The sequence below is a fragment of the Cervus canadensis genome, chromosome 1, assembly GCF_019320065.1.
Source record: "Cervus canadensis isolate Bull #8, Minnesota chromosome 1, ASM1932006v1, whole genome shotgun sequence".
In the NCBI taxonomy this organism is placed as follows: Eukaryota; Metazoa; Chordata; class Mammalia; order Artiodactyla; family Cervidae; genus Cervus; species Cervus canadensis.
The window spans coordinates 24722067-24749053 of record NC_057386.1 but is presented as its reverse complement, the minus strand read 5'-3'; the positions used below and the strand labels follow the sequence as shown (position 1 = coordinate 24749053).

At 55.8% G+C, this 26987-nt stretch overlaps 1 protein-coding gene across 17 annotated transcripts in view; it reads right to left on the bottom strand.

The window, feature by feature from the left end:
- Positions 1 to 2129: 2129 nt before the first annotated feature.
- CACNA1G (calcium voltage-gated channel subunit alpha1 G) overlaps positions 2130 to 26987 on the bottom strand; it is a 62293-nt gene continuing 37435 nt past the window's right edge. For 2 of the 17 annotated variants that reach the window (XM_043471672.1, XM_043471681.1), the window contains 20 exons: positions 26558 to 26658; positions 26234 to 26357; positions 24431 to 24499; positions 24089 to 24273; positions 23190 to 23316; positions 21595 to 21720; positions 20932 to 21021; positions 19925 to 20138; positions 13062 to 13213; positions 12197 to 12306; positions 11368 to 11501; positions 11012 to 11082; positions 10807 to 10885; positions 10592 to 10713; positions 9902 to 10255; positions 9054 to 9197; positions 7014 to 7148; positions 4984 to 5161; positions 4486 to 4655; positions 2130 to 3193 (listed from right to left, as the gene is read on the bottom strand). In XM_043471672.1, the coding sequence (XP_043327607.1) occupies positions 2453 to 3193; positions 4486 to 4655; positions 4984 to 5161; positions 7014 to 7148; positions 9054 to 9197; positions 9902 to 10255; positions 10592 to 10713; positions 10807 to 10885; positions 11012 to 11082; positions 11368 to 11501; positions 12197 to 12306; positions 13062 to 13213; positions 19925 to 20138; positions 20932 to 21021; positions 21595 to 21720; positions 23190 to 23316; positions 24089 to 24273; positions 24431 to 24499; positions 26234 to 26357; positions 26558 to 26658 (3426 nt within the window). In that variant the 3' untranslated portion in view covers positions 2130 to 2452. Of the gene's footprint in view, positions 3194 to 4485; positions 4656 to 4983; positions 5162 to 7013; positions 7149 to 9053; positions 9198 to 9901; positions 10256 to 10591; positions 10714 to 10806; positions 10886 to 11011; positions 11083 to 11367; positions 11502 to 12196; positions 12307 to 13061; positions 13214 to 18119; positions 18174 to 19924; positions 20139 to 20931; positions 21022 to 21594; positions 21721 to 23189; positions 23317 to 24088; positions 24274 to 24430; positions 24500 to 26233; positions 26358 to 26557; positions 26659 to 26987 lie in introns of those variants that run through there. The other 15 variants (XM_043471560.1, XM_043471587.1, XM_043471568.1 and 12 more) reach the window with 11 other exon arrangements.

The following is a 26987-nucleotide window of genomic DNA, read 5'->3' as shown; positions in this document are numbered from 1 at the left end:
TCATTGATAAAGATTTTACATTTTTGGCAGAGAGGCCACAATTCTCTCCCCTGAAATATTCACTCTGACTCTGAGGGGTCCTGGGGGCAGGGGATGGTTGGGAAGTCTGGGATTGAGTGGAGGGAGAAGCAGCACAATTCTCTGGCTTCATCTTGACCCAGATTCCAATAACCATTAGAAGAAAAAAGACCCCAGAACATCCTCCCAAATCTCCTACCCTCATTAAGGAGTAGACAGCTACAGAATGCTACCAAAATATTAAAGCTTAATCTGCAGACCTAGGTGACAAAATTCTAGGCACTTTGTATATAGATTTGCTTTTTTTTTTTTTAAGGCAGTTCCTACATGCAACCCCCTCTCCCTATCCAAAGAGCCCAGAGGAAAAAGAGTTTTATGCTACTGCACACCATAAGAGGATGAAACCAGGTGTTTGTGTCAAGGAGTGGTATTATTTCTGTCCAAATGAGCAGTTAGAAAAACTTTCACCAGCTTAGAAAATACTGGGTTGGACAAAACTTCCAGGTCCAACCATCCAGCAGCCTCCCCAACCTCACCGGGATCCCAGGTTCCAATGGGGGATGCGGGTGAGAGCTGCCTAGGCCGAGCTGCCTTTCAGGTTTCAAGAGTCCTGGGGTTTGAAGGTGCTAGGGGTAAGGGGTTAAGGGTGTTCAGAGGAGTGGGGCTGAGGCGGATATTCGGGGGTGGCTGGCAGGGACAGACTGGCTGAGCCTGTGGTTAGTGCCCTTGGCACCATGACATTATTTTGTTTCAGACAAAAGAATATTGCCTATGGTAGTACCAGAAAGGAGGTTCTTCTGGGCTATGCTGCTGGCGCCTCCTCCTCCCCACCTCCTCCCCCCGTCAGACTGCCTGGCTGCCTTCACCCCCCCACCCCACCCCGCCCCCTCATAGGGTTCCCACTGGGCAGGCAGCAGCAGCCAGTGTAAACACCTTGACGATGCTCATTTATCACCCCCCAGGGGGCCATCTCCCTATCAACTCCACTGAGAGGTCCCAGCCCTGGCTCCTTCATCTTAGGAGGGAGTAGCTCACTGTTTATATGGCTTAATCCCATTGCCAGCCCTAATGGGGCAGTTCCTGCAGTGCCAGGGCCCTCTTGGTGCCCCCCCAACCCCCCCCCCCCAGGGCAATAGGCTGAAGCCCAGACCACTCAGGTCACCCTGGCTGAAGCCTGAGGAAGGAAAACGCAGAAGCACTTGCCTCCTCCCCGCAAGCACCCCCCAATCTCCATTACAGCAGCTGAGATGCCTCCCCCAGCCTCAGTCAGCCTCATTAAACAAAAACAGCTTCATTATGCCAATTTCCAGCTTTCAATGCGGGGCTGATAGCTGTCAGCAGAAATAAGAGTTAATTTGGCATCACTCACATTCACAGAGCTGCCTGGCTAAGAGGAAACGATAAAGCTTTGATAGGAGCAGGAGTATACCCTGCTTGTCCAACCTGCCACCAACAGAGGGGATTCTCTCTTCCCTCACCCCTGGGCGGCCAGGCTATATCCTCTCTCTCTGGGTATTAACACACACACACACACACACACACACACACACACTGGGTATTCACACACACACACACACACACACACACACACACACACACACACACACACACACGCAGCTCTGACCCCTTCCCTCCCCACCACCCACTCCCCATCTCCAGGAATCTTTGTCCAGTGCCATCTGGAAATGCCTAACTGTCTCTTTGGCTTTTACTCTGGACCGTGATTAACTTTTTATTTTGGAAAATTACTTTATTATAGATATAGATATATATGTATGTATATATAAAAAGGTTCCATTTCATTTGTAAAATCTTTTTTTTCTTTTTTTTTCCCTACAGAAAATGATGACAAGATTAAAGGAAAAAAATAAGTTACATTACAGTTTCCAAAATGGTTCTTGCTCTCCACTGAAGATGGGCCCCCGTCAAGGCTGTAATGCACTCTCAATCCCAGCTTGTGCTTTGCAAGAAGAGGGAACATAACTAGACTAGTTATTTTAGGTTAAAATAGCCAAGAGACAGACGCCTTCGCCTCAAAAATATTCTGAGACACATAAAAGCAGAAGGAAACAAATCTCTTCAGTCACAAAATGTCGTACATCCCGCAAATACTAGATTCAATTAATTTAATAAAATAGAATATACATAGAGATTCTGCACAAACGTATTGCTTTCTCCCAACAGCTCCTGGTGTCGGGAACCTCAGCTCTGCTGGGCCTCTCTCTCCGCTTGGAGCCAAGGTGGCCAGGGCTGTCCAGAGCCGGGGCTGCTGCTGTTAACTCTGGAAATTCTGCTTGCCGGTGCCCAGCGCCACTGAGGCAAGGAGGAGCACCTCCTCGGTGCCCATGTGGAACCTTTCAGGAATACAGCCCAGGAGGAGGAGCTAGGATTTGGCACCCAGTGGAGAGAGGTGAGTGGGAGAGTGGGGCAGGGCTCAGGGGTCCAGGTCTGCTGGGTCAGAGGATAAACCGGAGAGACTCAGCACGTCTTTCTTTGGGGAGGGCAAGGCAGCCATGCTGTCGGGAGGGCCGGAGGCCAAGGGATCCTTGGAGTCGCTGGACGGAGCCCTCCGGCGGAGGCAGACACCAGGGCTGGGTGGGGGCCGAGGGCCCTGGCTCTGGCTCTCTGGGGGGTCTATGGAGATACTGGGTGGGCTGAGTTTCTTCTTGGGCCGGCTCCCAGCTCCCCCTAGAGGCTGACCTCCAAGGCTGGAGGGATCGGGGCCCAGGTGGGGTTGGGAGCCACTGTCCAGGCAGCTGACTGCGATGGAGTGCCTCCTCTGTTCATCCAGCCAGGACGCAGGCCGGCGCGGGCAGCTCTGGGCCTCCACGCTGTAGCACTTCTTCAGGTCCCGTGGGGACGGGGCTTCCTCCTGGCTGTCCGTGGGCAGGAGGTCTCCTGAAATCCAGCTCAGCTCCGTGTCCAGCTCTAAGCTGCTTCTGGTCTCTGGTGGGCCCTTCCCCCACGTGGGTTCTGGGCCTGGGCGGGGGGCTGATGGGGGCATGTGCTTCAAGATCTTGCTCTGGCTGCGGGAATGCTGCTGAGCCTGGGTGCTGGAGCGGCCCCAAAAGGAGGATGCCCGGGCCAGCGGTGGGGAGGGCCCACTCACCTCTGACAGCAGGTCTTCCCTGCTGCCCAGGCCCTGAATGTCCAGGGAATCCGTCCTTATTGCTGCCTGTATGGGGTGGGGAGAGGGCTCAGCCTGCAGGCTTCCTCTCCCCCATGAACTGTCCCACCTGGCAGGTCAGACAACCCCTCCTTCCCCTCCAAGGAGTTGCAGGACCACCTTAAGCAGGGGCTCTCAGTGTCTGCTTTTACTGGGGGATAGGGGTTATGCACTATTTGCCCTCTGTTGTCCATTGTGTCCCCACCCCCAGGCCTGCAGGAATTGCTCCATACAGCTCCCAGCCCATGCGATCGCAGAAAGCACTGGGCCAGCTCTGCTCCCCAGCTGTCTCCTTCACACCTCCCAGCCTCTGCACAGGCTATTTCTTTGGCCTTACACACCCTTCCCAAATGGCAAGCATCCTTTGACTTTATGGGCTCAAGTACTCTGTGATGTAATACCCGACCAACTTTCAGTTCAGTTCAGTCGCTCAGTCGTGTCCAACTCTTTGCGACCCCATGAATCGCAGCACGCCAGGCCTCCCTGTCCATCACCAGCTCCCGAAGTTTACTCAAACTCATGTCCATCGACCATCTTTACCCCAAAGTAAAACTGACTTCTTCCTCTTCTGCTCTCTGCTGCACCACACAGGTGAGCACCCTGTTGCTGCAGTGACCTGATGGGGTAGTTGTCTCTGCTCTTATACCACGGGCTCCAGAGGGCAGGGGTTGTCTCATTTGTCCCTGTCCCCAGTGCCCAGACATGGAGGCTGCTTAGTGAATATTTGCGAAGCAGATGAGGACTGTGCCTTCTCCCAAAGGTGATGATGGACTGAAGCAGATGCTCATGTAGCTATTCTCACACATGGGACACACACATCATGAGCAGTGGCCTTGTCACAGGGGGGCAGACAAGCCTCACCTGGCTACCCGAGCCTCTGTTCTGTGCTCCTTGAGTGTGGGATCTGGAAGGTGGGCCCTGGGAGTCACCAAAAGTGGAAACACCCAAAACATGCCTTGTGCCCCTTAGCTAGGTCTACAAGTACAGAGAATCATGGGGCAACTCTGCACATGGAAAGGGAATCCAGAGACTCAGGTTCTGTCTCCAACCTGACATGTGTCCCTGGACAACCATGACCCTCTCTGGTCTCTGGCCTCTTCTGTGTCCCCAAGGGGACACAGACCACTTTGCTGTGCCTAGAGTTGTGTCCCCAGCATCTAGAACTCTGTCTGACACGTCATTGGCACACAATAAATGTTTGCTGGGAGAATGGAAGTGGCAAGCCTCATCATCACCAACAGCCTAGGATTCCCAACAGAGAGGCCAGTCCCGGCCCGTACCCACCCACTATACCAGCTCACCTGGCGCCTGAGTGGCCTCTGAGCCAAAGGGGAGCGGCCTGGTGGGGGCAATTTGGGGATGGTGCCCCAGGTGGGAGCACTATGGGGCTGGAGCAGATGGGGTGCATCTTTGGGAAGCTGCGGGATGTAGCTGGTGTCTGCTGGCTGGGAGTGGACGGACAAGATGGAGCCTGTGAGGGGAGGTGGGGGGGAGAGAGAAGACCTGGACAGTCAATGTGCTGACCCCCACCTGAGTCCCTCCCATCCACTGTCCACTCTCCCCCAACTGGGGCCTCTGCTTTCACCACCCCATCCCCACCCTGGATTGAAAGCCACTTCCCTCAGGCTGGGGGCTCCCTCAGGCAGGAGCAGCTGACCCCTTCAGGCTGGGGGCTCCTCAGAGGTAGGATAGGCCTCTTTGGCTGCCTCAGTACCCCTACTTCCAGAGGGCAGGACTGAGCTTAGGCAAGGGCGGATCTCCCAGTGTGAGCCAAGCAGGCCTGCCCCCAGCCTTGGTACCTGACTGAGCTCTGGGGAGCCCCCAGCCCCTGTGTCCCAGGGACCCCTCGGCAGTGCTCCCATCCCGGCACATGTAGCTGTCATTGGGCAGAGAGTGCGTTCGGCTGACCCCAGACTTCCGCACAGTCAGCAGATCTGGTCCCAGCATGACAGGCACCTCCTCAGGGTGGGACTCCATCTGCAAAAGGAATAGGGCCGGGGCCGGGGGCGGGGTGTAGGAGGAAGAGGGGCATCAGATTGGGTAACTGAGGCAGAGCTTGGCGATGGGAATCAGAAGCCCACCACCCCACCCAGACCCTGGCCCCCATCCCCTCCCTGGACAAAGTGGTGATGGGATGAATGTGGTTGGGGAGAAGGACCAGACACATGGATGAGCCTTCTAAACACAGAGAGGAAGTGGGTAGGAGGATGCCCTGCCCCCAGAAAACTATTCATACTACATCTTGGAGCTTCCCACTGGGGATGACGGAGAGGTGAGGAGGTGTTCAAAGGACGGAGAGCAGCCCCCAGCCCCCAGCCCTGCAGGCAGCCCAAGAACTCATACTCAAGGCCTCACTGAGAGGCTCTGAAGCTGCACAGTGGAGAGTTAAAAGCTAATAGCACCACCTGCCCCCAGCATCCCACCTGGAGATTGCCTGGAGAATCTCGTGGACAGAGGAGCCTGGCAGGCTACAGTCCATAGGGTCACAAAGAGTTGGACACGACTGAAGTGACTTAACACGCACATACTCCCTATCTCAATTACTGTGCTGGGGCTGGGGGGGATTGATGAGTGGAGGAGAACCTTCCCAATGAGTAGAAGAGGAGGCAGCTAGAGACTCCCTGCAGAACAGAGGCTGTTTCATCATCCAGTTCTTAACGCAGCCGCAGCACCCAGCACTAGACAAGGGCTGGGTTAATGTGAGCTGAATGATGGATGATCACTAAGGGGATGGGTCACAGCTGGTTTACCCCCCACCTCTCTTTAATTAAACAATGACTCTGGCAGGTGGTGGGTGGTGAGCAAGGCCTGGATACCGTGGTCTCAGGTCCTCTCTTAGTGGACAGACTAGAGATGAGAGTGGATTTTTTAAATCGTATTTCAAAGAAAGGCAGTCATCAGCTTTTGACCCCAGATGGAGGGAAACAAGATTTGTTCCCAAGAGATTTCTCCATCTCTAGTTCTCATTCCTAGTTCTCACGTCCATTCTTAGTTCTCAGAGAGGCCGTAGATTCCTGTCCCCTTGCAGATTCAGCCAGGTAAGTAGTCCCAGCAGGCCTGAGAATGACTGTCAGAAAACAGTCTGGATCTCTGCTTCCTCTCTCAGACCCAGACTCCACTTCTGCCAACCACTCCAAGACCACCAGGGACCCTGAATCTATGGTCAGCAGAGCCCTGCTGTGAGAAATGGGCCCCTGTCCCTCCTTAAGTTCCAAGAGGAGGGGAAGGTAGGGAGGAGGGGGCTGCTCACTGTTAGATGTAGATGGGAGAGCTGGGTAAAAGTGGAGAAGCTGTCAGAACACAAAGAAGCCCCTCAGGACGTGGGGACACCCAGGGACAGTGACAGGGGAGACAGGAACGCCCACCCCCCCCAGGTGGAGAAGGGCATGGTGGTAGCAGCAGAGATGTGGCTCTCACCCACTGCATGGTGGTGAATGGCTCATGTTGAGGGGAGGTGGGAAGAGGGGAGGTGGGAAGGAGGGGTGCAGGGAAGGGGGAGGGCTGGCCTGCATGGGGCTCCAAATACAAAAACCAACTCTGTGGCCAGACAGGCACGTTGGTCAGCTGCCTGATGACACTTCTGTTTTGAGCTCTGTCACTCTTGGGTATCTGGATTAACCCTTTCACAACTGCTGCCCTGGGCCCTCTGGGCAAGGCCCAGTTGAATCTTATTTCTTTGTCCACAGTGGGGGACCTTAGTAAAGACTGGGGCGCTAAGTGCTGCCTCTGGGTAGGGCTGACAGCAGAGTGAGGGGGGAGGGACCTGGAGCCCCCGCAGCCAGCCCGCCCCTGGGGGACTGGGGAGCAGTGGGGGGCTGTGTGTATGTACATTGCTCTCCAGGGCACTAAGTAAGAGTGTGTGAGTGTCATCAGGCAAACAGTCATCCGTCAGAGCTAGAGAGCAGGACAGTTCAGACACAATCTCTGACGTCAAAGACAGAGCCTCCATCTCAGCTAGAGGGATCTAGACAGGGAGAGAGATGATCAGGCATAAGAAACCAGGACAGTGCGCTCTCTCACATGTGCACGCACACACATGCACACACACGCACACAGAGCCCCTCTTTTCCCATTGTTCACAGAGCATAAGGAGAAAGGCCCTCCTTTCTCTTCCCACCCCTTTCCCAAGTAAACTGAGAGCACCTCCCCTCCCCCCACTTCAAACCCCTGCTCTGATCAGAGAGGCTGCACAGGCACCACAGAGCTGGAGCAGACACTGACAAAGCGAGGAGACACAGAAACACGTTCTAAAGATGCTGCAGGAATCTTGACAGCCCCTCCCACATTACCACCATCCAGGGAGGGAGCAGGGAGCTGGGAAGGCTTCTGACTCTTATAAAGAAGATACCAGAAAAAAAAAAAAATGAAGAAAGGCCCGCAAAGCGCCTCTCTGCTCCCAGCAAGACAGAGCAGCGTAGGGGGTGCTGGGGACAAAGCTGCCAGCCTGACGACCGCTTTCTGCCTCTTCTCTCTGCATCCAAAAGCCTGGCAGGACTTGGCCTGCCCCCAAATTCTGGCATCTCCCCTCCTGGGCCCTCCTCCGCCTGCCCTCTCCAGCCTGGGTTCTGGGAGGGCTCTCCTCTCGCTGGTCTGAAATGGGCACACTCAGTTGGGCTACTACACCATCTGGCTGGCTCACCTGAGATCTGCAGCTAGGCTTCAGTGCCTGCAGGACCCTGGGGGAAAGTGGGGCCGTGCCTCCCAGGTGAGGTGACTGTGTGGTCATCTTCTCAACATCTTCTCCCCCAGCACCTTTCCCCATGACCTTCCTTCAGGATGAGAGGACTCAGGAAGGGACTTGATCTCCCAGGGATCATTCTAGGTCACTGCCAGGTTCAGGACCCTATAGTCTATCTGAGACTGAATCCAACAAGAGGTCAGGAACCCTAGAGCAAGGTCCCTTCCTATTTAAGGATCACCGTCCATCTCTTTGATCAGGCTAACAGGTGTCCCAGGTACTGGGAACCTGCTTGCCCACCCCATCATCCATCATGGCCCATGGAACACTAGGCTTTCTATCTCCAGCTGAAACCTGTCTCCTTGCTTCCACTCTGGGTCTACCGGGGGCTTTCCTGCAGTCCCTGACTTAGGAGGAGGGTTTTGGGGTGCACCTCCAAGTGGAGGGGATCAAAGGTGGCGAGACAGGTCCTAAGAGGAGAAGGAAGAGGACCCCAAGAAGCAGAAGACCGCACTGAGATGGGATTGGAGGAGAAAAACATGTACTGCTGTGGGAAGATGCAGGGCTTAGGGAAGAAGCCAAGTCCTATTTCAAACAAGGTCCTTGAACCCACTCCTGGCCGGAGCCTTCCATCCCCTCTCAGGGCCAGGTCAGAAGCCACTGGCTACAGATAGCATCCACCATGCCCAGCGGTTTCCATAGTTTAAAAGGCCACCAAACAGAGAACTAGTGGGGAGGGCAGTGGATGCAGAGAAGGAGCAGACTGTGGCCTAAGACATGTCCCTCAGTGGGTCCCCTGGCCACCCGCACTCACCCCCACAGCACCTCTCCCCTGGATCTCGTTCATCACTCTAACCATCTGCTAACCCACTGCCAACTCGTCTTCTGCTCCTCTTTTCTTCCAGGTTCTTTCTTACGATTGCCCTCTCCAAACCCCTCCTCCATCTAATCTTCTCCCTCATTAGTGTTATCTCAGCATCGCTACCTTCCAACTATGTGTTCCAGAGGTGGATCTCAGCCTGAAGAACCCCTGGCCACCTCTTGCCAGGCCCAAGGTTCAGCTGAGGCAAAGCTGTTCTTTCCCCAGACACCCAGTGGGCAGGAAACACCCCCACCTCCCCAGAAGCATGGCACAGCATGGCACAGCCCAGCACAGTCAGGGGAAGGGGCACGGCACAGGGACGCAGTAACCTGTGGGTCGGAGCCGCCTGGGCTGCGGGCAGGAGGGAAGGCAGAGGGCTGGCCCCCTGGGCCTGCCAGCTCGTCCATCAGCTTCAGCTCCCCATCCAGGGAGCCCTGGATCAGCAGGGATATGGTGTCAAACAGCTGTCTGTCCTGGGGAGGACCAGCCCATAAGGGGAGCCAAAGAGTCAGGGGAGTGAGGGTCAGAGGGGCAGTGATGGGAAGTGTCATGGCAGGGGTTGAGAAGAGACAGAGAAAAAGAGGTCACATATATGTACACACATGCGCGCACACACATAACAATAACAACAGAGAGACAGAGAAAGGGGGCAGTGGGCAAGGTGGGGAAGACAGAGGTGTGGGAGGAGGAAGGACAGATAGGAGATGGAAAATGAGAAGAGCCCAGAGGGAGAGAAGGGGAAAGAAAGAAAAGATCAGGAAAAAAGATTAAGAGATGGCATCAGGCAGGTTGAGGGTGGGGAAGGAAAGAAGTTCGGCAAAATCAGGGCAAGGGTAAGAGAGAAACAGGTAGGAAACAGAAAACAACCTTGAGCCTAGAAGCCAGGAAGGGAAGTCCCAGCCAAGCTGGATGTACCAGGACGGAGGAGCCAGCAAGTGTGACGACGGCTTGCTGGGGTGGCCCCACACTGCGAGTGTGGGCAGCCGTCTCTGGGGACAGGCAAGGGCCTGCTTACCTCTCCACATCAAGGCAGGAGGGTCAGGGGATTCCGGAGGAGCCCTAGGGTCTGCGTGCTGCCCGGGCCCTGTACACCATCCACCCGCCGAGCTGCTGAGCACCCACACCACCCGTCTCTGTTCCACATTCCCTAGAGGCGGAGGAGGGGTTCTCTGCTCACCATGGGGTGCTCCAGGGAGAAGTGGGAGGCTGCTCCAGTGTGGGGTGTGGCATGTGGGGCCCCAGGTTTGGGGCTGCTAGGGCTGTCGGGGCCCTCGACCCCAGGCCAGAGGAAGGGGCTGCCCAGTGGTGAGGGGGCTTGTGGGCTGAGCGTCTTCATCTCTAGCTCCAGTTCAGCCTCCAGCTCAGCTTCCTCCTTGGCCTCCTTGTTGCTCTCCTCCAGATGCTTCATCAGCACGGCAATGACCACGTTGACCAGCACAAACTGGGCTGTCAGCACGAAGGACACGAAGTAGATAGGGGAGATGACCGTGTTGTAGCAGGTGGACTCCTGGTCGCAGTCCCGGAGGGTGTCCTGGAGAGGCAGGTTAGAGGAGTGAGGTTGGGAGGACAGTGGACAGAGCTTTCACAGGAAGTCAGATGTCCAGTGTCACAGAGCTTTGCAGGGGGATAAGGAAGGGCAGGGGGAGGGAGTGATGGTGTCCGAGGGGCAGAAGAGCATGAGCCACTGTCCTGGGAAGTGTGAGTTAGAGAATGTCCTGGGGAGAGGGAGTCCCAGAGGGTTCCAGCATGGAGGGTAGAAGGTTACATGCTTTTATTCACATCGAGTTTAACCTGAGCCAAGAAGTGGGGCCATCTCCTTGAGGCCAGAGCCAGCCCTGGGAGGGGCCTCACTGTGGGGGGCTCTCACCTTCATGATGCCATTCCAGTTGTCTCCTGTGGAGACTCGGAAGAGGGTCAAGAAGGCCATGCCAAAGTTCCGAAAGGTGGCATGCCGGCCCAGGCCCTCGCAGGGGTGTGTCTCATCACACTCTGAGGAGGAGGGAAGCGGAGAGAGGCTTGAGTTAGCCCAGGAGTCCCTGAGTCTCCGACCCTGGCTCCTCTGCCCTCCCTGCCCCAACTCACCCAGGTCTCCAAAGAGCTCCACGCCCAGAGCTGCAAAGATGAAAAACAACAACATGAAGAGAAGTCCCAAGTTCCCCACCTGGAAAAGAGGAAAAGCGATGGAAAAGGTGCCGCTAGATCTCCGAGCCAGCTTCCCCCACCCCTTCGGAGAGCACGCTCTCCTTCCCGAGAGGACCCCTCCCGCCCACTCCCCCCTCCCAGCTACCTGGGGCAGGGCCTGCATCACTGTGTCCAGCAGTGCCCGCATGCCCACAGCCATCTTCAGTAGCTTTAGCACTGCAGAACAGGACAATGTCATGAGCTAGCCCCTCTAGGTCCCAGGTCACACAGCTGGTGGAGCCAGGGCCAGGGCCGGGGCTGGGGCTGGTGGGATGGCCAGCCCCAGCCAGCCAGGCTGCCATGGCTTCACCCCCACCCTTCCCCTTTGGCAGAGGCTAGAAGAAAGGCTGATGGAACCCACACCCACCTCCTCCCTAGCCAGTCAGAGCTGACCTCTGCTATCTCCCCTTGAGCAGGTCACCCTGGAAGAGTGGCCATGGTGGGTAGGCAGCCGGCACTGACCTCGGGCAATACGCAGCACCCTCATGATGCGGATGATGGTGGGGTTGATGGGCAGCGAGGCATTGACCTCAATCTCCTCCAGTGTGATGCCCATGATAGACAGCAGCACAATGGCCAGGTCCAGTTGGTTCCACCTGAAAGCCCAGGACACAGCTCCCTGAAGGGGGCACTGCAGAGGAGGGGGTAGTTGTGGCAACATGAGTGGCACATTCTCAGCCACAGAAAGGAGAGTGGAGGTCAGCCTGTCCAGCCTTGCCCTCCTGCAGAGAAGGTGTGCTTTAGCTACGGTCACACAGCCAGTTGGTACCACAGGTAGGATTAGGACTTTAGTTCTAGGGCCTCTGCTTTTCATTTTTATTCATTTGCTTTTTTATCTAGTACTTATACGGTTTTGCTCTGTGTCAAATGCTATTTGATAGACTTTACAAATAGGAACTCAAAATCTTCACAACTCTGTGATGTAGATACAGTTATTATATCCCATTCTATGGCTGAAGAAACTGAGAGAGATTAAGTAACTTAAGTAACTTACCCAAAGTTACCAGCTTCTAAGTGATGGAGCCAGGATTCAGATCTGGTCCAGGCAGTCTGGCTCCAGTCTAGGCCACACTGATTTTCGCTGTCCCCAGGCCCTTTCTTGCCAAGCTCCCTCTCTCCCCTCCCATCTCCCAGGCCCCCACCCACACTGCACCATTTGCCCTGGGTAGGTCCTGGAGTGGAGTCTGAACCCCAAGAGTCAAGAAAGGTCTTCAGGCACTAGATCCTCTGGGGCATCTCCCTGGGAAACATGTGCCCACTCCTCCATCCCTCATCCCCCACTCCCCTTTACCTGTCCTGGAAGAACCGTCGAAAGCCAAAGGCCACCAGTTTGAAAACTGACTCCAAGACAAAGATGACAGTGAAGATATAGTTGCAGATCTTCAGAGCCTCATCCAGGATCTGGCAGGGATGGGGGCAAGACGCAAGATCTCTTAAGGCCCAGGGAAGATGCCCGTCCTGATCCTTCTATCATTCCTCCCAGATCTGGGAGACAGTGTGAGTCTAAGGGGAACTTTCCTCCCTTCTCACCATGATGGCTGATCATTAGCCACCACTCTAGGATAGAGTAGGTTTATCATTCACGTGTATGATCCAAACTCTGTGTTGAAAGATCTCTCTCCTTGAGGGATGGTGAGGAGATCACATTAGAATGTGCTGGAAGGCACAGAATGCTAGAAATGAAAGGGGCCTTTTGCATTGTCAATTCAATGTTCCTGTTTTACAGATGGGAAAACAAAGATGTGGAAGGCAGATGATGGAAGCTGATTCGAAGATCACAGGTGAGGTTTGGAGCTGGATATTGACTAGAATCTAAATTCCAAAAGGGTGGGCACAGATCTGCCTTCTTTATCCTCACAGGTCAAGAACACTGAACATCTTTATTTATTTAAGGTAACAAATATCTGCTGGGTGAAGAATCCAGGTCCTTCACTTCCCAGTTAGTCGGTCAAGTCAACTAACCTCTCTGAGCCTCAGTGTCCTCATCTGTAAAACCAAGACAAGACTGACCTTCACGAGTCCCTGCAAGTGGTACAAGAGGATCCCCTGTAGGGGGCCAAGCACTCGCCTGAGGGGCCCTGCTTCAGGCTGGGTTAGCTTCACCCACAGGCTCATGACTGGAGGTGGGGCCCGGATGGCCAGTCACTCAGTCCTACCTGGGGCTGCTGGTAGTGCTCCATGGCCATAGTGACCACGTTCAGCCCAATGACACCCGTGATGAAGAGGTCCAGGTAGTGGCTGGTACACAGGTGGTGGACGAGGAGCCGGAAGCGGGAGTAGTCTGAGTAGTAGGGTTTGCACTGGGCTTCTGGTGGGGCAGCAGGGAGAACAGAGCAGCCATTGGGCCCCGCCCGCTGTGCCCCCTCCACCCACAGTCCCTGACAGCCACCAGCCTCTAGTGCCAGAGCTGAAACATTCCAGCGTCATCAGCATCCTCACGTTCCACGCACTGCTCTTTTTGGGCAGGAGCCCCTCTCTTGGTGTTTCCCCTTCAAGCATTTGTTCTACTGGCTGTGGTTGGGCACGGAAGGGGTCAGGACATGCGGAGCTCCCCACCCACAGTAGACACCGGGTGAGCCCCCTCCCCGAGGCAGCCTCCAAAATCCAGCAGCCCCTTGTAACACCCTTGACTTGGTGTTCTGCAGGAAGGTCCAATCAATAGACGAAAAACAACTGATCTTATTGGCTTCAGAGGAAGCTCCATCAACGGAGAGGTGAAGGCTCTTACTCCTTTACTGAGCTTAGACTCTTGAGGGGAGCAGAGAAGATTACAACAGAGCTGGGATTTGGAGATAAAACTGGAGATTGGAAATTGGATGTCTTCTTGGCTGACTGCACCAACCCGCTCAGAGGGCCTCCCGCGGTGGGGGCAGAGCCTGGGACTCCTGAACCCTCATTCGGGAGAGGACAGAGGGGAGGCCACAGGGCTCACCCAGTTTCTAATGAGGCAGTGCCCAGTCTGCTCCTGGGGACCAGGGCAGCTTCCCCTGAAGGCTGGGCTGGAAGCAGGAAGCACTGTCTGAGATCTGTCAGAGGCATCATATTTCTCTTGTAATTAGTGAACCACTTAGTTATAAAAATTACGGTACCAGGTTGACCTACTAAGCAGGCAGAACAAATCTGGGGGCAGGAGATTACAGGGGGCCCCTCCTCCAGGTATGAGGAAAGGCCACACCAAGTTGGGGATACATGTCATCAGAGGCAGCCACAAAGAAAGAAGAGGCACCGCATGGGGGCCTTGGGGCAACCTCAGGTCCCAGACAGCTCTTCCCCCTCAGGAAGTCTACGGCGGAAGCCAGCCAGGGCTGTAGCCTCTGAGGACTGTGCCGGGGCGGCAGGAAGCTTTGGCTCAGGCCAGCTTGGTTATAACTGTTCTTTCCCATGCAGGAGTATTCAACAGAGAGGTAAACTGAGGCAAGGAGTGGCCTGGGTGAGCCCCCACCAAAGGCCGAAGGAAGAAGAGTGCCCAAGAGCTGCCCATTCAGCCTCACCAGCTGCCGCGCTCCAGCATCAGCCTTGAGGTGTGGATAACCGAGAGGCAGACAGTCCCAAGTGTTCTGATGCAATGTAGGATGCATTAGGCCATATTTTTGTTTCCAGAGATGGGCCAGCCAACCATGACTTTGTTTGCTCAGGTGGCCCTCTGGGCCCCCAGGAAGATGGGGGTGGAGACGCCAGGGACAGGGGACAACAGAAGGCCACAGGTCATCCACACAGCGATGCGACCATGGCAGGTAGACGTGGTGAGCCAGCCTCTTCCTTCCTTCCTCAGTACCCACAGAACAAGAGGGCGCTAGTCGCCCAGCGTTGCCTTAGCAGCTGGAACTCTTTCTCTGCATTAATCTCCATAAGTGCCGAGAGCACTCCATCCCATTATGCTAAAATATGAATGGAGAATTAACTAAAATGTTTGAATACAATTAGGTTAGAAAAAGCGGCTCCTTATTAGCCCTGTTATTAGCTGAGACAATGCAGAGGAGGTTAGAGAGTCCCCCCTCCCCTGTCACCCCAGTCTGTCTGTGCAGGCAGCCCCAGGCCAGATGGAGCTGCTGCTACCTCCTCCTGGCCTTGCTCTAGGAGCCCAAGGAGCGGGTGGAGGCCCAGAGGGAGGGTGAGGTAGGACGACTGAGGCAGGGCATCTGTTCAGAGACCAGTCCCAGGTCCTTGAAGTGTGTACAGAACCCCTCCACCCTCAGCCCTGACCCCAGACCAGCAGGTGCCAAGGCTACCAGAAATCCCTCTATTAGAGCCCAGGTCCAAAGTGCACCAGGGCCAACCTGATAAGCATCTCCTCGGCCAATCCCTTCGTTTTACAGAGAGAGAGAAGGAGGCCCATCAAAAAGTTACTTATGTACACATTGTGAGGCAGTGACCAAGCCAATACCTGAAGAGTCCCTCACCAGCTGCCAGATGGGTTTAGACACAAAGCCTTGGGGCTTTGGCCCAGAGGGTGCCCTCGAAGTTTGTCCAAAGGCTCTCACTATTGCGCTCTGGATGATGGCACCTGTTTTGTTCCTGGCCCTCGGTTCTCCAGGCAAGAATCCGGGCTCAGAGAAGGAACTGAGACCCCCCTGGGCAGAGCCTTGGGTGGTTCTGCTGCTCTAACGGCACCAGCTGTAGCCCAGGAGGGGGTCTTGACCAGTGGTCACTGGCATTTCGGCTGCCCTGGCCCTGTCTCCCTGCCTCCTACCTGTATGAGTTACCTTAGGCAGAGAAAATACCAGAGTCAGACAGTGAGGAGAAGAGCACCCCCCGGGACTGCCCAGCCCCCAGGCAGGGGTGGGAGTAGAGGAGAGGGGCAGGAGTGGGTGCAAGGCTGTGAGTGAGAGGCACAGGCAGAGTGAGTTAGTAGGGGTCACTGGGAGCCCGAGGCACAGCCAGGGCAGAGGGTTTGCAAAGGGGAGTGGTGGAATAGGAGGAAGGCAGGGGTCACTCCTAGGGACACAGGCCCCCAAGACAGAGGCCAACTTCAGCGGCTGTAGCCGGGCCTGATCAGTGGGCCCTGGTAGAAGGAGAGAGGGTGAGTTGGAGGCAGGTGCCACAGGAGGCCTAGGGGAGCCAATCTGGTGCTGGGGGCAGCCCCGTTTTCTCCCTCCACCTGGAAGCTGGGCTGGACCAAGGTGTCTCATCAGGTCTTTTTCCTGATAAGCAGACTCTTCCCTTCAGCCTTTCCCTGGGATCTGGCTACTCCGCTCCTGCTGGGGGCAGCACAGGGTGGCAGAGGTGCTGGCAGGGAACTATGGTGCACATGTTTGATTCCAACAACTCCAGGCTAGTGGGTGTGACTTCATCCCCATCACACCACTGGGTACACTGATGCACCAACATTGCCATGCCTTGTAAGCTGACTGGAGATGCAGACGCTCAGGTCCTACCCTGGACCACTGTGAGAGTTTCTAAGGTGGGGCTCAGTTATGTCCTCTGGGGGATTCTTAGGCACAGGAAAGTTTGAAAACTCTAGTATAGACCACACAGAACAACAGGTTTAGGTAAGAGGGATAGGGGTGGTCTGAGCCCTTGTTTGGGGTCTCTCAGTCTTCATCACCAGCTGGAAAGGTGAGACGCTATTGTAACCAGCATACATACCTGCCTCTGCCCACAGGAGCATGGCAGAATGTCCCCAGAAGGGGGTACGGTATGAGAGTAAAAAGAGTGCTTATCATTAAGTGGGTGTGTCAGCAAATGGTCTCAGGGGCCATGGAAACCTGCATGGGTTGACTCTTGGGGAGAAGCCTCTGAGGCCAGACCCATGGTATTCTGGTACGAGTGTGTTTGTGTGGACACATCAGTGTACAGACTAGGTGAACCCATAAGGGAGAAGCTGAAGGCCACGTCCCCTCACCCTCCTCTCATTCCTTAACATCAGGAACGCACAGTACAGCCCAATTCAGAGATGCGGGCCCAGGCAATCCAGATACAAAGAGGCTGGAGCCTCCTGGGCCCCCAGGTGGTCTCTCAATGCCAAACATCATCAACCCACCCAGGGCCCCAGGCATGACCTCTCAGATGGCAGCTCAGGGGTTCCCCTGTGATCAGGCAGCCCAGCACCCACAAGGTAGTGTCTGCAGGAGCCTGGCTCCTGAGGGAATTTGGAAAAGTAGAGAAAGGTACAGCCCATGGTTCCCAGTCTGGAGTCCCAAGCCCTCAACAGCCTGAGGAGGCAGTCACATGGGGGTCCTGAGGTTCTTTTCAATATTTTTAAAAGCTTAAATGCAATCATACACATGCCTGTGCTAAGACCCCACAGACTAATTTAACGGCAAAATGGTCATTGCCGTCATTCAACGTGAAAGCTTCTGCAGCTCATAAGTCCTGATTAGCAATTAGATGTGTCTTTGATTAGTAAAACCAGTGAAACAAAGTCATTACTGACATGCTGTCAACTTCAGAAAAGGTCTTTTACATTGTGGGGTCTGTTGTAGAAGTTGACAAGGGGGTCCCTTAGGGACAATCAGGTTGGGAACCACTGGATGGAGACATCGGAGCTGGGTAATGAGGCCCCACAACACTTCACAGATTCTCAGAACCTCTGAACCGCTGTCTGGGGGCCGTGTTGGGAGAGCAGGGGCCAGAGGACTGGTGAGGGGCGGCAGGGGAGGGTGCAGGCAAAACCAGGAGGGCCCTCCCAAAGACACAGCTCTCAAAGAAAATGATCCAACTCACTCCCAAATCTTTGGCTTTTGGGGGAGAAGCTTGTGGCTAACTCAGATCTTCGAGTCCCAATTCCTGCTGTTTGTAGCAATGATGTGGCCATTGCGATTACTTAACTATTAATGAGTCTGTTCAATTATTCATCGTTACATTTTTAAAACAAATCCTTTCCCTCTCTGCTCCTCTCATCCTGCTTGCTTGGATCAAAGTCTCCCGTTCGGACAAAAGGAGGAGGGAGAGATTTGCAGCTCTAATAATCGATCTGTGTGACCCAGGAGGAAAAGGAACGGGAAGAGGTGGCAGGGGCCTGGGAGCAGGGCCTCAAAAGCCTGGCCAGACAAGGAGGGGCCACCAAGAGAAGTTGGCTGGAGGGGCCTGATAAGGCCCTCACCTCCCGTCCAGCTGGCACAGGCCTACGGGATGCCACAGAACCCAGAACCCCTCACCCTGAGAAGACAGAATCAGTGAGCCATGGAGAGGGAGCAAAGAGGATGCCCACACACATGACGTGGGCCTGACCGCCCGGGGCCATACCCTGGAACCCACAACCCCAGACGCAGTACCTGGCGCAGCGCTGGCTGAGCTGCCGGAAGCAATTACATCGTCCAGCATTAGATCTAAAAGAATGAAACACGACATCGGTCACTGGCCGGACCAGGTGGGCTGGGCAGGGTCCCCTCAGCAGCTCGCTTCCCCTGGGCTGTGGCCCTCACTCTGCCTATGAATAGGGCACGCTGAGCAAGGGTGGCGGGTCCTAAGTACCAGCCCCAAACTCGGACACAGGGCACTTGAGGAAGCTGAGCAATTTGGCCAGCTCATCAGGGTCCCAGGGGCAGAGAGTCAGAGGCCTGAGGAGAGGAGGAAGCCTGTCCTCAGAACAGATGTCCACTCCTTCCCGTGCTGTGGCCTCAGCTGCACCTGAGAAGGCTGCAGACCCCAGAAGGGGAGCCAGCTGGTCAGGCAGGGCCACAGGTACCTCCTGCCAAAAGAGTTCCATCTGCAGATGTCCTGCTGAGAAGACAGACTGCAAGGAGGGGCAGACGGAGGAGGGGCGGGAGCATGGCTGCTGGGGGCAGCACGCCTGCTCAGCTTCAGTCGTCCACCAGGAACCAAGATGGGACCCCTATCCCAGAGCTGCTGCCTAGAGGTCAGTGTCCTAACCCTGGAGCGGCCCCTCTCACAGGGAGCATGAACTCTGTCCTGCCCGCTTCATTTCACAGCCCCCAGCAGCCCTCCCCTGGCTCCAGATGCCCTAGAGCCAGGGGCTGGGGGCACCACAGCCCTCCACCTGCTTGATAGTACTCACATTGTAACAAACCAAAGGGAAAACTCAGAGCACCATGTGCATCTTATCGGCGTAAGGAAGATGGTTTGTGAAAGGGTGGAGAGAAGGGGGAAACCCGCAGACGAAACAGACAGACACACAAAAGCTTAGAAAAACCCACACATAAAGACGCTCAGAGACGTGGGCGACTGAGACAGAGTTACACTGATTGATTGTTGAGTACCAGACAGACAGGCAGGAGCCCTGAAGATAGGGAGGTAACTCAAGTGCAGACACACCTGGAGACACATGGGGACACAACAGGACCCGCACTCACGCCTCGTGTCCTGGAATCTGCAGTCTTTCGCTTAGTCTTGGCCACCCATAGTAGGAGTGTGAGGAGGCCTGGGGTAGGGGCCTCACCCGGTCAGTGGCAAGAGGTGTTGGAGGTCGTAGATGAAGGGCTAAAGGGTCTAAGGCCAGAGCGTCATGAGTTTAGAGTTCCTGTGACCTCAGACCCTCCCTGAGCTGGGTGGGTATTTTTGAACAGCTTAGCAAAAAAAAAAAAAAAAAAAAAAGGCAATCGGGAAGCCAGGGAGTTTTGCTGGAAATAGGGAGAAAGGAGCGGTCTGGGGTTTGCCCGCCATGGTCCATCTGCACGTTCTGCCAAGGCCTTGCCCATCAGCTACAGACACTGGGCAGCCGCAGGTTGAAGATGTTTGCTCACCAACCGTGGGCTATGGTAAGGTGCCAAGTGCCAAGGTCAGGGTCCCTGGATACCGGCACAGGGCAATAAAGCGGGGTGTTCATCCCATGAGGCTCCTCTCAGAGTCAGGCTGGGAGGGACTGTGCCTCAGCTCCCACTGGCATCATCTGGGGAGCACGATGCTGAGACCGGGAGGCCCGCAGAGGGGAGCTCCCCTACCCCTCAGGGCTGAACCGGTCTGCTTCATGCAGGCTCTAAAGGCTGACATGCTCTCGAGGGGAAGGAGGTGGGGACGGGGTGGGAGCATCTTCTCCCTGCCCCAGCCCCAGCCCCTGGCCCCCTACAGTCGCAAGGCCAAGGTCAAGTACGACTCAGAGAGATGTGGAAAGACTACCGACCAGCCATCTGCTTCTCCTTACTCCTTCTCTTTTTCTCCAGTCTCCGTAGACGCTTCTCCTCTCGCCGCCGGGCCTCCTCTTCCTCCTGGTGCTGCCGACACTTGTGGAAGTTCTCCACCACCACACCAACGAACATGTTCAGGACAAAGAAGGCCACAATGAGCAGGAACGAGATGAAGTATAGCAGCATCCAGGGGTTGTGGTTCATGATGGGCTGGTGGGGGAGCAGGAAGGACAAGTGAAGATATTAGCCTGAGGGTAACTGTCACAGGTGCTGCCCCCCAGCCTGGGTTCCTTAAGACAGGGCCTGCATACTCAGTTATACACAGATCCATCAGGTGATGTCAATGAATGGTATGCATTTGGCGTTAGCCAGTAGAGAGGTTTGGGGACTGTGGCAAAGTAGAGAGTGGATGTTCTATCCAAAAGCAGGGGAGTTGCTTTTTGTTTCAGTTGACTCCTGCCCTTAGGGAATGCAAGTCCAGTGTTTCCAGACCTTTGGACTTGAGCAGACCCAAATCTGGATTTTTCATGTGAAACTTGTCAATTTTTAATTGTTTAGTGGTAGCGTTAGTCACTCAGTCATGTTCAACTCTTTGTGACCCCATGGATTGTAGCAGGTTCCTCTGTCCATGGAATTCTCCAGGCAAGAATACTGGAGTGGGCTGCCATGCCCTTCTCCAGGGGATCTTCCCAACCTAGTGATCAAACCTGGGTATCCCGCATGGCGGGCAGATCCTTCCCCATATGAGCTATCAGGGAAGCTGTTTAATTGTTTATCACTAATGAAAAAAATTTAAATATGTTGCAAGCCAATAAAGCAAGCCCACATTTGTCCTCAGGCCACCAGTTACAGCCTCTGATATTAAGACGTAATACCTCTCGGATGGCATTTTGCCAACCTGCTTTGCTGTCTTTCTATCCACTGCCTGCACGCATCACACCTGGAGTTGGCTCATTGTGAGTGACCTGAGTCCAAAGATGGATACTGCCCACCTCAGCCCTACCTGCTGGTCCACACCGACAGCATCCAGCCCATCATACATGATATCCACCCAGCCATCCTTAGAGGCCAGCACGAACAGGGACATTAGGGCCTGGGGGGAAGGGGAGGAAAGGACCATTTGAAACCTAGGATGTATAGCCAAGACACCCACCAGTGACCCCCAAAGCACCTCCTGGCAATAGCTTGGGGGACCCTAGGCCTTCAGAGGTTAGCTTGGAGTCACACTCCAGGCTCCATGAGAGTTCTCTGTCCCAAGGCTCCATGGCTGCTATGAAGCCAGAAGAGACATGGGGGATGACCTCAGCCAGGTAGAGCAATGGACCCCAGACTTCTGGAAATCCAGAAACCAAAACCAGAGTGGGGCAGGGAAATAAACCAGCAAAACTGAGTGAGCTATTTCATTTTCTACATTTCTGTTTCTATGAATGTGGAATGAGAAAAAGAATTATTTTGACAATACACCTGTACCTTGTACCTTGTACAGTACCTTGTACCGTGCTAAAGAAATACATCATCTCACTGCATGGAGATCCCACTAGGACCCATTCACTAATGATGAAACAGAGGTGAGCCAACTGCCCTGCATGTATCATTAAGCGTGGACTTGCATCCTCCCCAGACTCCTGCCACCTCTCCCACCTCCACGTTAGAGCCTGGGACTCACCTGGCCGAGGTTGTCAAAGTTGTATTTATGCCGGACCCACCGGTAACTGGCCTCAGCACAGTCAGACTTGTTAGTGATGTTCCTGGTGTCCTCGCCCTGGCACACAAAGAACTTCCCTTTGAAGAGCTGAACACACACATAACCAGAGACAGAGAAAGAAGTGAGCTGTGAGCACAGGAAGCCCAGACCAGCCCTGGGGCCTAAGAGCTCCAGGCACACCCTAGGTGAGGGCCAGGTGCTCGGCCAAGTCAGAGACATACTGACAGTAACCTCCCCTGTAGGCACCCCTTTCTCCAGGCTCCTTGGAACAGAGTCCCTGGAGAAGAAGGAAAGGTCCTAGGGGAGGGGACTGGGAAAGGGTGGAAGGAGGGGGACAGGCCTCCCCCTCATCTGAAGGGGGAGGCCAGTGATTCTCCAAGTGGGGTCCCTGGACAGCAGCATCAGCATCATCCGGGAACGTGCTGGAAATACAAATTCTCAGGACCACTCCAGACCCACTGAATCAGACACGCTGCGGGAGGGCTGAGAGATCTGGTTTATTAGTGGGGGCAGGCAAGGTATATGGATTCCACTCAACAGATGAGGAAAACTGAGGCTCAGAGAAGTAAATTCACTCACTAAGTTTATACAACCAGAAGGTGGCAAAAACGGGGCTCAGGCTCAGGTCCTTCTGACTGGAACGCTCACCCTCACTCTAGAACAGACCAGGCTATGCCTGTGGGGAAGGGGCTGAGGGACAGGAGGAGCAGGGGGCCTAAGTCGGCCAGGAGTAAGAAGTGGAAGGGGCGCCGGGTGTGCAGAGGGGCACCACACAGTCTTAGCAAATGTATTCTGGCCTGGTCTCTGGAGCCAGAGAATCTGAGGAAACCCAAGAATACCTCCCCCGCCCAAGGCAGAGTGGAGACCCCAGGAAGCCAAAGGAGGGGGTAGGGAGGGGGGCAGCCAACCAGAAGCTCCCTCTGGCCCAACAGCCAGCCATCTATGCTACAGCTGAAATGTCTGGAGCCTGGAACGAGGAGGGATACTCTGGAAGAGAGGGATGAACGGGCTCCCCTGGCTCCCGGAGGTGCCTGCTAAATCCTGTAGGCAGCTCCCTTTCTTTTTCCTCCAAAGCCAAGTTCCCTCCCTGGGCCAGAGGCCAAGTTTCCCCAGCAGCCCCCACTTACTGCCTCGTCTGGGGTCTGCACCCGCCTGCCTGCCAGCTCACTGCTAACCTGGCCCAGCTGTCTGGGCCCTGGATCCCCAGGCCTGGCCTGCAGCCCACTGGCTCCTGTAGGGGAGGGAGGGAGGGGACCCCTGAGCAGACTGCAGGCCAAGGCCAGCATCTGAACTCGGAGAAGCGCGTGAGGGGGCAGAGCAGGAGCCTATGCGGCACTGGTCAGAAGCCCCTCAAGGCCCTCTCCCCTTGGGGGCCTCTTCTAGGCTCCCAGTTTTCGGCAAAATGCCCAGGAGGCGAAGGAGCCCGAGGGCCTTTGGCTTCAAGGCTTTTCTAGGATAAAGGTGGCAGTAGTAGCTCCTGGAGCCACAGCATCCAGGCCAAGAGGCAGGTCACTCCTCAGGTTTCTGCTGACAGCTGGCCCTGGACCCCCACAAACCTGCACCCCCAGGATGCCAAATATGATGAAGAAGGCACAACAGATGACCACAATGTTGCCAATGGGCTTCAGCGAGGACATCAGCGTTTCCACCACCAGCTTCAGCCCCTGTGCCCGGCTGATTACCCTGGGGAGGGAGGGAGGCGGGTAAGAGGGGTTCCCGGCTCAGACATTCTCTGGCCCTGCTTGCCACCCCCTCCCGTCTTGGTTCACTGGTCCCCATCCTGGGCTCTAGTGAAGGGAAGAAGTTGGCCTTCTGGGCTCACTGTGCAGAGACCCCCCCACCCACCCCCACACCTAGACCTCTAGGATGGGGTTTGAGTGGTGACTCAACCCAGGGATGCAGTAGGTTGTGGGGATGGGGAGATAAACTTGTGTGCAGCGTGTAGAGGGCAGACAGGGAGGCGGATTATCACAGCCAGGAAAACCTCACTGGTCAGTCAGTATCTGCTTTATCCATGTCCCCACACATGGAAATTTCTGACTCTCAGTTGGGGTTTGGGGTGACTGATTGGGGAGGGTCTCCTAACAGTACAGATCCATTGCTAGAAGTGTTACCTGGTGGGTAGTCCCTGGGATGGGGGAAAAAGCGGGGATGCAGAAAACAGAGTCTGTCACTTCACAAGGAGAATCAAGTATTGCCCCTGAGGGTACCCCACAGGGAGAGCTGCAGCTGAAGGGCATGCAGCTGCCTATGGGCCCTTGTATGGTGTGCCCTGTAGGAGTGTCACGTGGGGAGGTCCCTGAGGGCGGTGCCTGTGGAGGGAGACCACTGGGGCCATAGCTAAACCAAGTGAGAAGTGATGCCGGGAGTGGCGGGCAGGGTTCCCAGTGGAGTCACAGGCAGGAAGCAGGGGCAGATGGGGTGCTGGCCATCAGGGTGTGCCTGGCAGGGGCACCTGAGTGGGCGCAGGGTCCTCAGCAGCCGCAGCACCCTCAGCATGCCCAGGATCTTGGTGCCGCTGTCGGAGACCATGGACACCAGGATGTCGATGATGGAGATGAGCACCAGCAGCCCGTCCAGCACGTTCCAGCTGCTACGCAGGTAGGCCTGCTCCCCAAAGCACCAGCCCAGCGCCACCACCTGGGGATGCCCCCGCGTCACCAACACTGCCTCCTCCCTGCAGTCACTCCCCAGCCCTGCCCCCCTCTGTGGCCCAGCCTCTCCCCTGCCCTCCCCGCCCCACACCCGGAAACCAGATGGCTCCCATCCAATGCTGACCCGCCCCCCGCCCCATCACCTTCACTGTCATCTCAGCCAGAAAGACTGCGGTGAAGATGTAATTGGAGAGGGTCAGGAAAATTCGTTCCTGTAAAGGAGAGCAGGCAGGTATTGCCACCGGGACCCCCTCTGTGGGCGGGGTCTGCTCTGCACGCAGAAGCCAGGAACTGCCTTCAGCGTTTAACTGGGAACAACCACCCCCCACTCTCCTCAACGTGCAGTCTCCTCCCTGCTCTCCCATCATCCCTCAAACACACACACACACACGCAACCAGCGTCAAGCCCCTTGACTAGCTCAGAGCTCTGAGCACAGTCCTGCTCCTGCCCCCTACCTCCTGGAGTTGCCTTGAGGGAAAGTGATTCCCACCACGGTATGTCTCTGAGCCCCAGAGCTCAGGCCCTATTCACTGATTCCTTTCTTAAAACTGGAGCAGCATTTAGCTTGATCTCTCGATGCCTCATCCTACTCGTCCCTGCTCCACGTACTTGCTCTCCTGCTGTGTGCCCCAGAAATGGAGCCGCAGGGCAAGATGGGGGCCTGAGTACAGGCTGTGCATCCCCAGGCACCATATTTATGCCAAGCATAGCGTGAGGCCGGGCGGGCAGGAAAGAAGGCGGCCCAATCCCCTGATATCTGTGAGCTGATTCCGTCGTTGTGTGGCCAAGAGAGGGGTGTAGAGAGCTGGAGAGGCAACGGGTAAAGTGTGTCAGAGGGAGTGAGAAACAGGGAGAGTGGGGAGAGGGAGAAGCACATGATAGAGCTGGAGATGGAGGGGCTGAGGGGGAAGGTGGGGGAGAGACCCGGCCACGGTGAGTCTGAGGCAGGGCCCTGGGCAGGAGGCAGATGAGGGGGCCAGTGTGACTGGCCACCCTTACTGCACATATACAGGCTCTCACCTATTCCCAGGCTGGCCCCTGCATTGCCCATTTCCCTCCACCGCCACCACCCCTTCCCACTGACCCGGCTGGAGCCCACCCTAATGGAAAACAGAAGCCCTATAACGTTGAAATCTGAACAATGGTGTGGGAGGCAGCAACGAGGATGGGGTCTACCTCCAAGTTAGTGGTGCAAGATGTCATGGGGGGGAAACAGAGCCCCCCATCTTTCTAGGCCTCAGTTCATTGTTGTGGAGGGGACAGGCTGTGATGCCAGACTGGGGAGAGAGCTCCCAGGACTAGAAGTGTCCTAAAGAAGTCAGGCATGAAGGGGTGAGTCCACACACTCTGACCCATGGCCTCTCCTCTCCTGAGGAGGACTGGCAGGTTCAAAGCCAAGTATAAGTGACCAATGCTTTCCCGAAGGCCCCTAAAACTCTAGTTGTTTATAACCTGGCAAGACCCAGAGCAGCAAAGGACAGATTCCCTCCTCTATGGGGCATCACCCATGGGGCAGGCTGGGCAGGGTGCCTCCCTGTCAGCACACAGGTCCTGGTGAGAAGGAGACCCTTGACCACTCAGACCAGCTGGGGCCAGTCTCACTGTTGGCATCACTGCAACACTCACTGACTCACACACAGGCCTCACAAGCCCTGGCGCACAAGAAGGCACCACTGCAAACAGCCGGGGGCAACAAAGCTTACTTTTGCCCAGGCTAGGAGCATGCCCCCCAGCTGGCTGCTTTTTCACAGAAGGGAAACAGGTGAGGACACAGGAGGCATCCAGTTGCAAGGGTCAGAATCAGGGAGATTCCTGGCTCCTTGCCTCCGCGTCTCTCTGGGGCTCCCTGCCTGCCTGGCTCACTGCATGGGTACAAATCCGCTAACCCGGGAGCACAGGGCACCAAGCAGGCGCTCAGCAACTGCCGTCAGCCCCAGTGACTCACAGCGCTGTGGGGGTCGATCTTGGGGCGCTCCATGGCGATGGTGATGCAGTTCAGGAAGATGATGACGAGGACCACGTGGTCGAACATCTTGTGGGTGATGATTCGGTGACACAGGAGGCGGAACCTGCTCCAAGACAGAGGCAAAGGCTGAGCGGGGGTAAGGCGGGATGGCAGTGAGGGGCACTGCCCAGCCCCTACCCATCCTGGGCCCTCCCAGCCCGAGGCCCTGCTCTCACCCACCCCCATGTCCAGGGACACTTCTAGCATCCCCGGGATGGAGTCACAGGAGAATTACCCATGAGAAGGAGAGGTCGGGGTGCTGACCTTGACTGAGGAGGGAAGATGTAGGCAGACCAAGAGTCTCGCTCCAGGCAGCAGGCAGGGAGCCGGGTTCGGACCCACGCCCTCATCCGTTCTGCTTTGCTCTGTAGAAGGATGGCCCGGGGAGTGAGCAGGGCCAGGTCTCCAAGTTCCCGATCCCTCACTCTTCAACAGTTCTGTGGCCCTCACTCCTAGTCTACTCTCTCCACTCCGGCCCAGCGCCTGCCTGCCTTCCCTCCTTCCCTCCCCACTGGGCTGGGGAGCCACATCAATTATCAAACATTGCCCCCATCACAGCTGCCTGTCCAAAGACACACCAAGGATGCAGACATTGGCCCCTTCTCACGTGCTAACCTTGAGGTCCCGGGTCCCTGAGCCCCATCCCCAGGGTTAAAGGTGGTGGTGAGAGGGCTGGGGAAAAGGTGAATGGGTA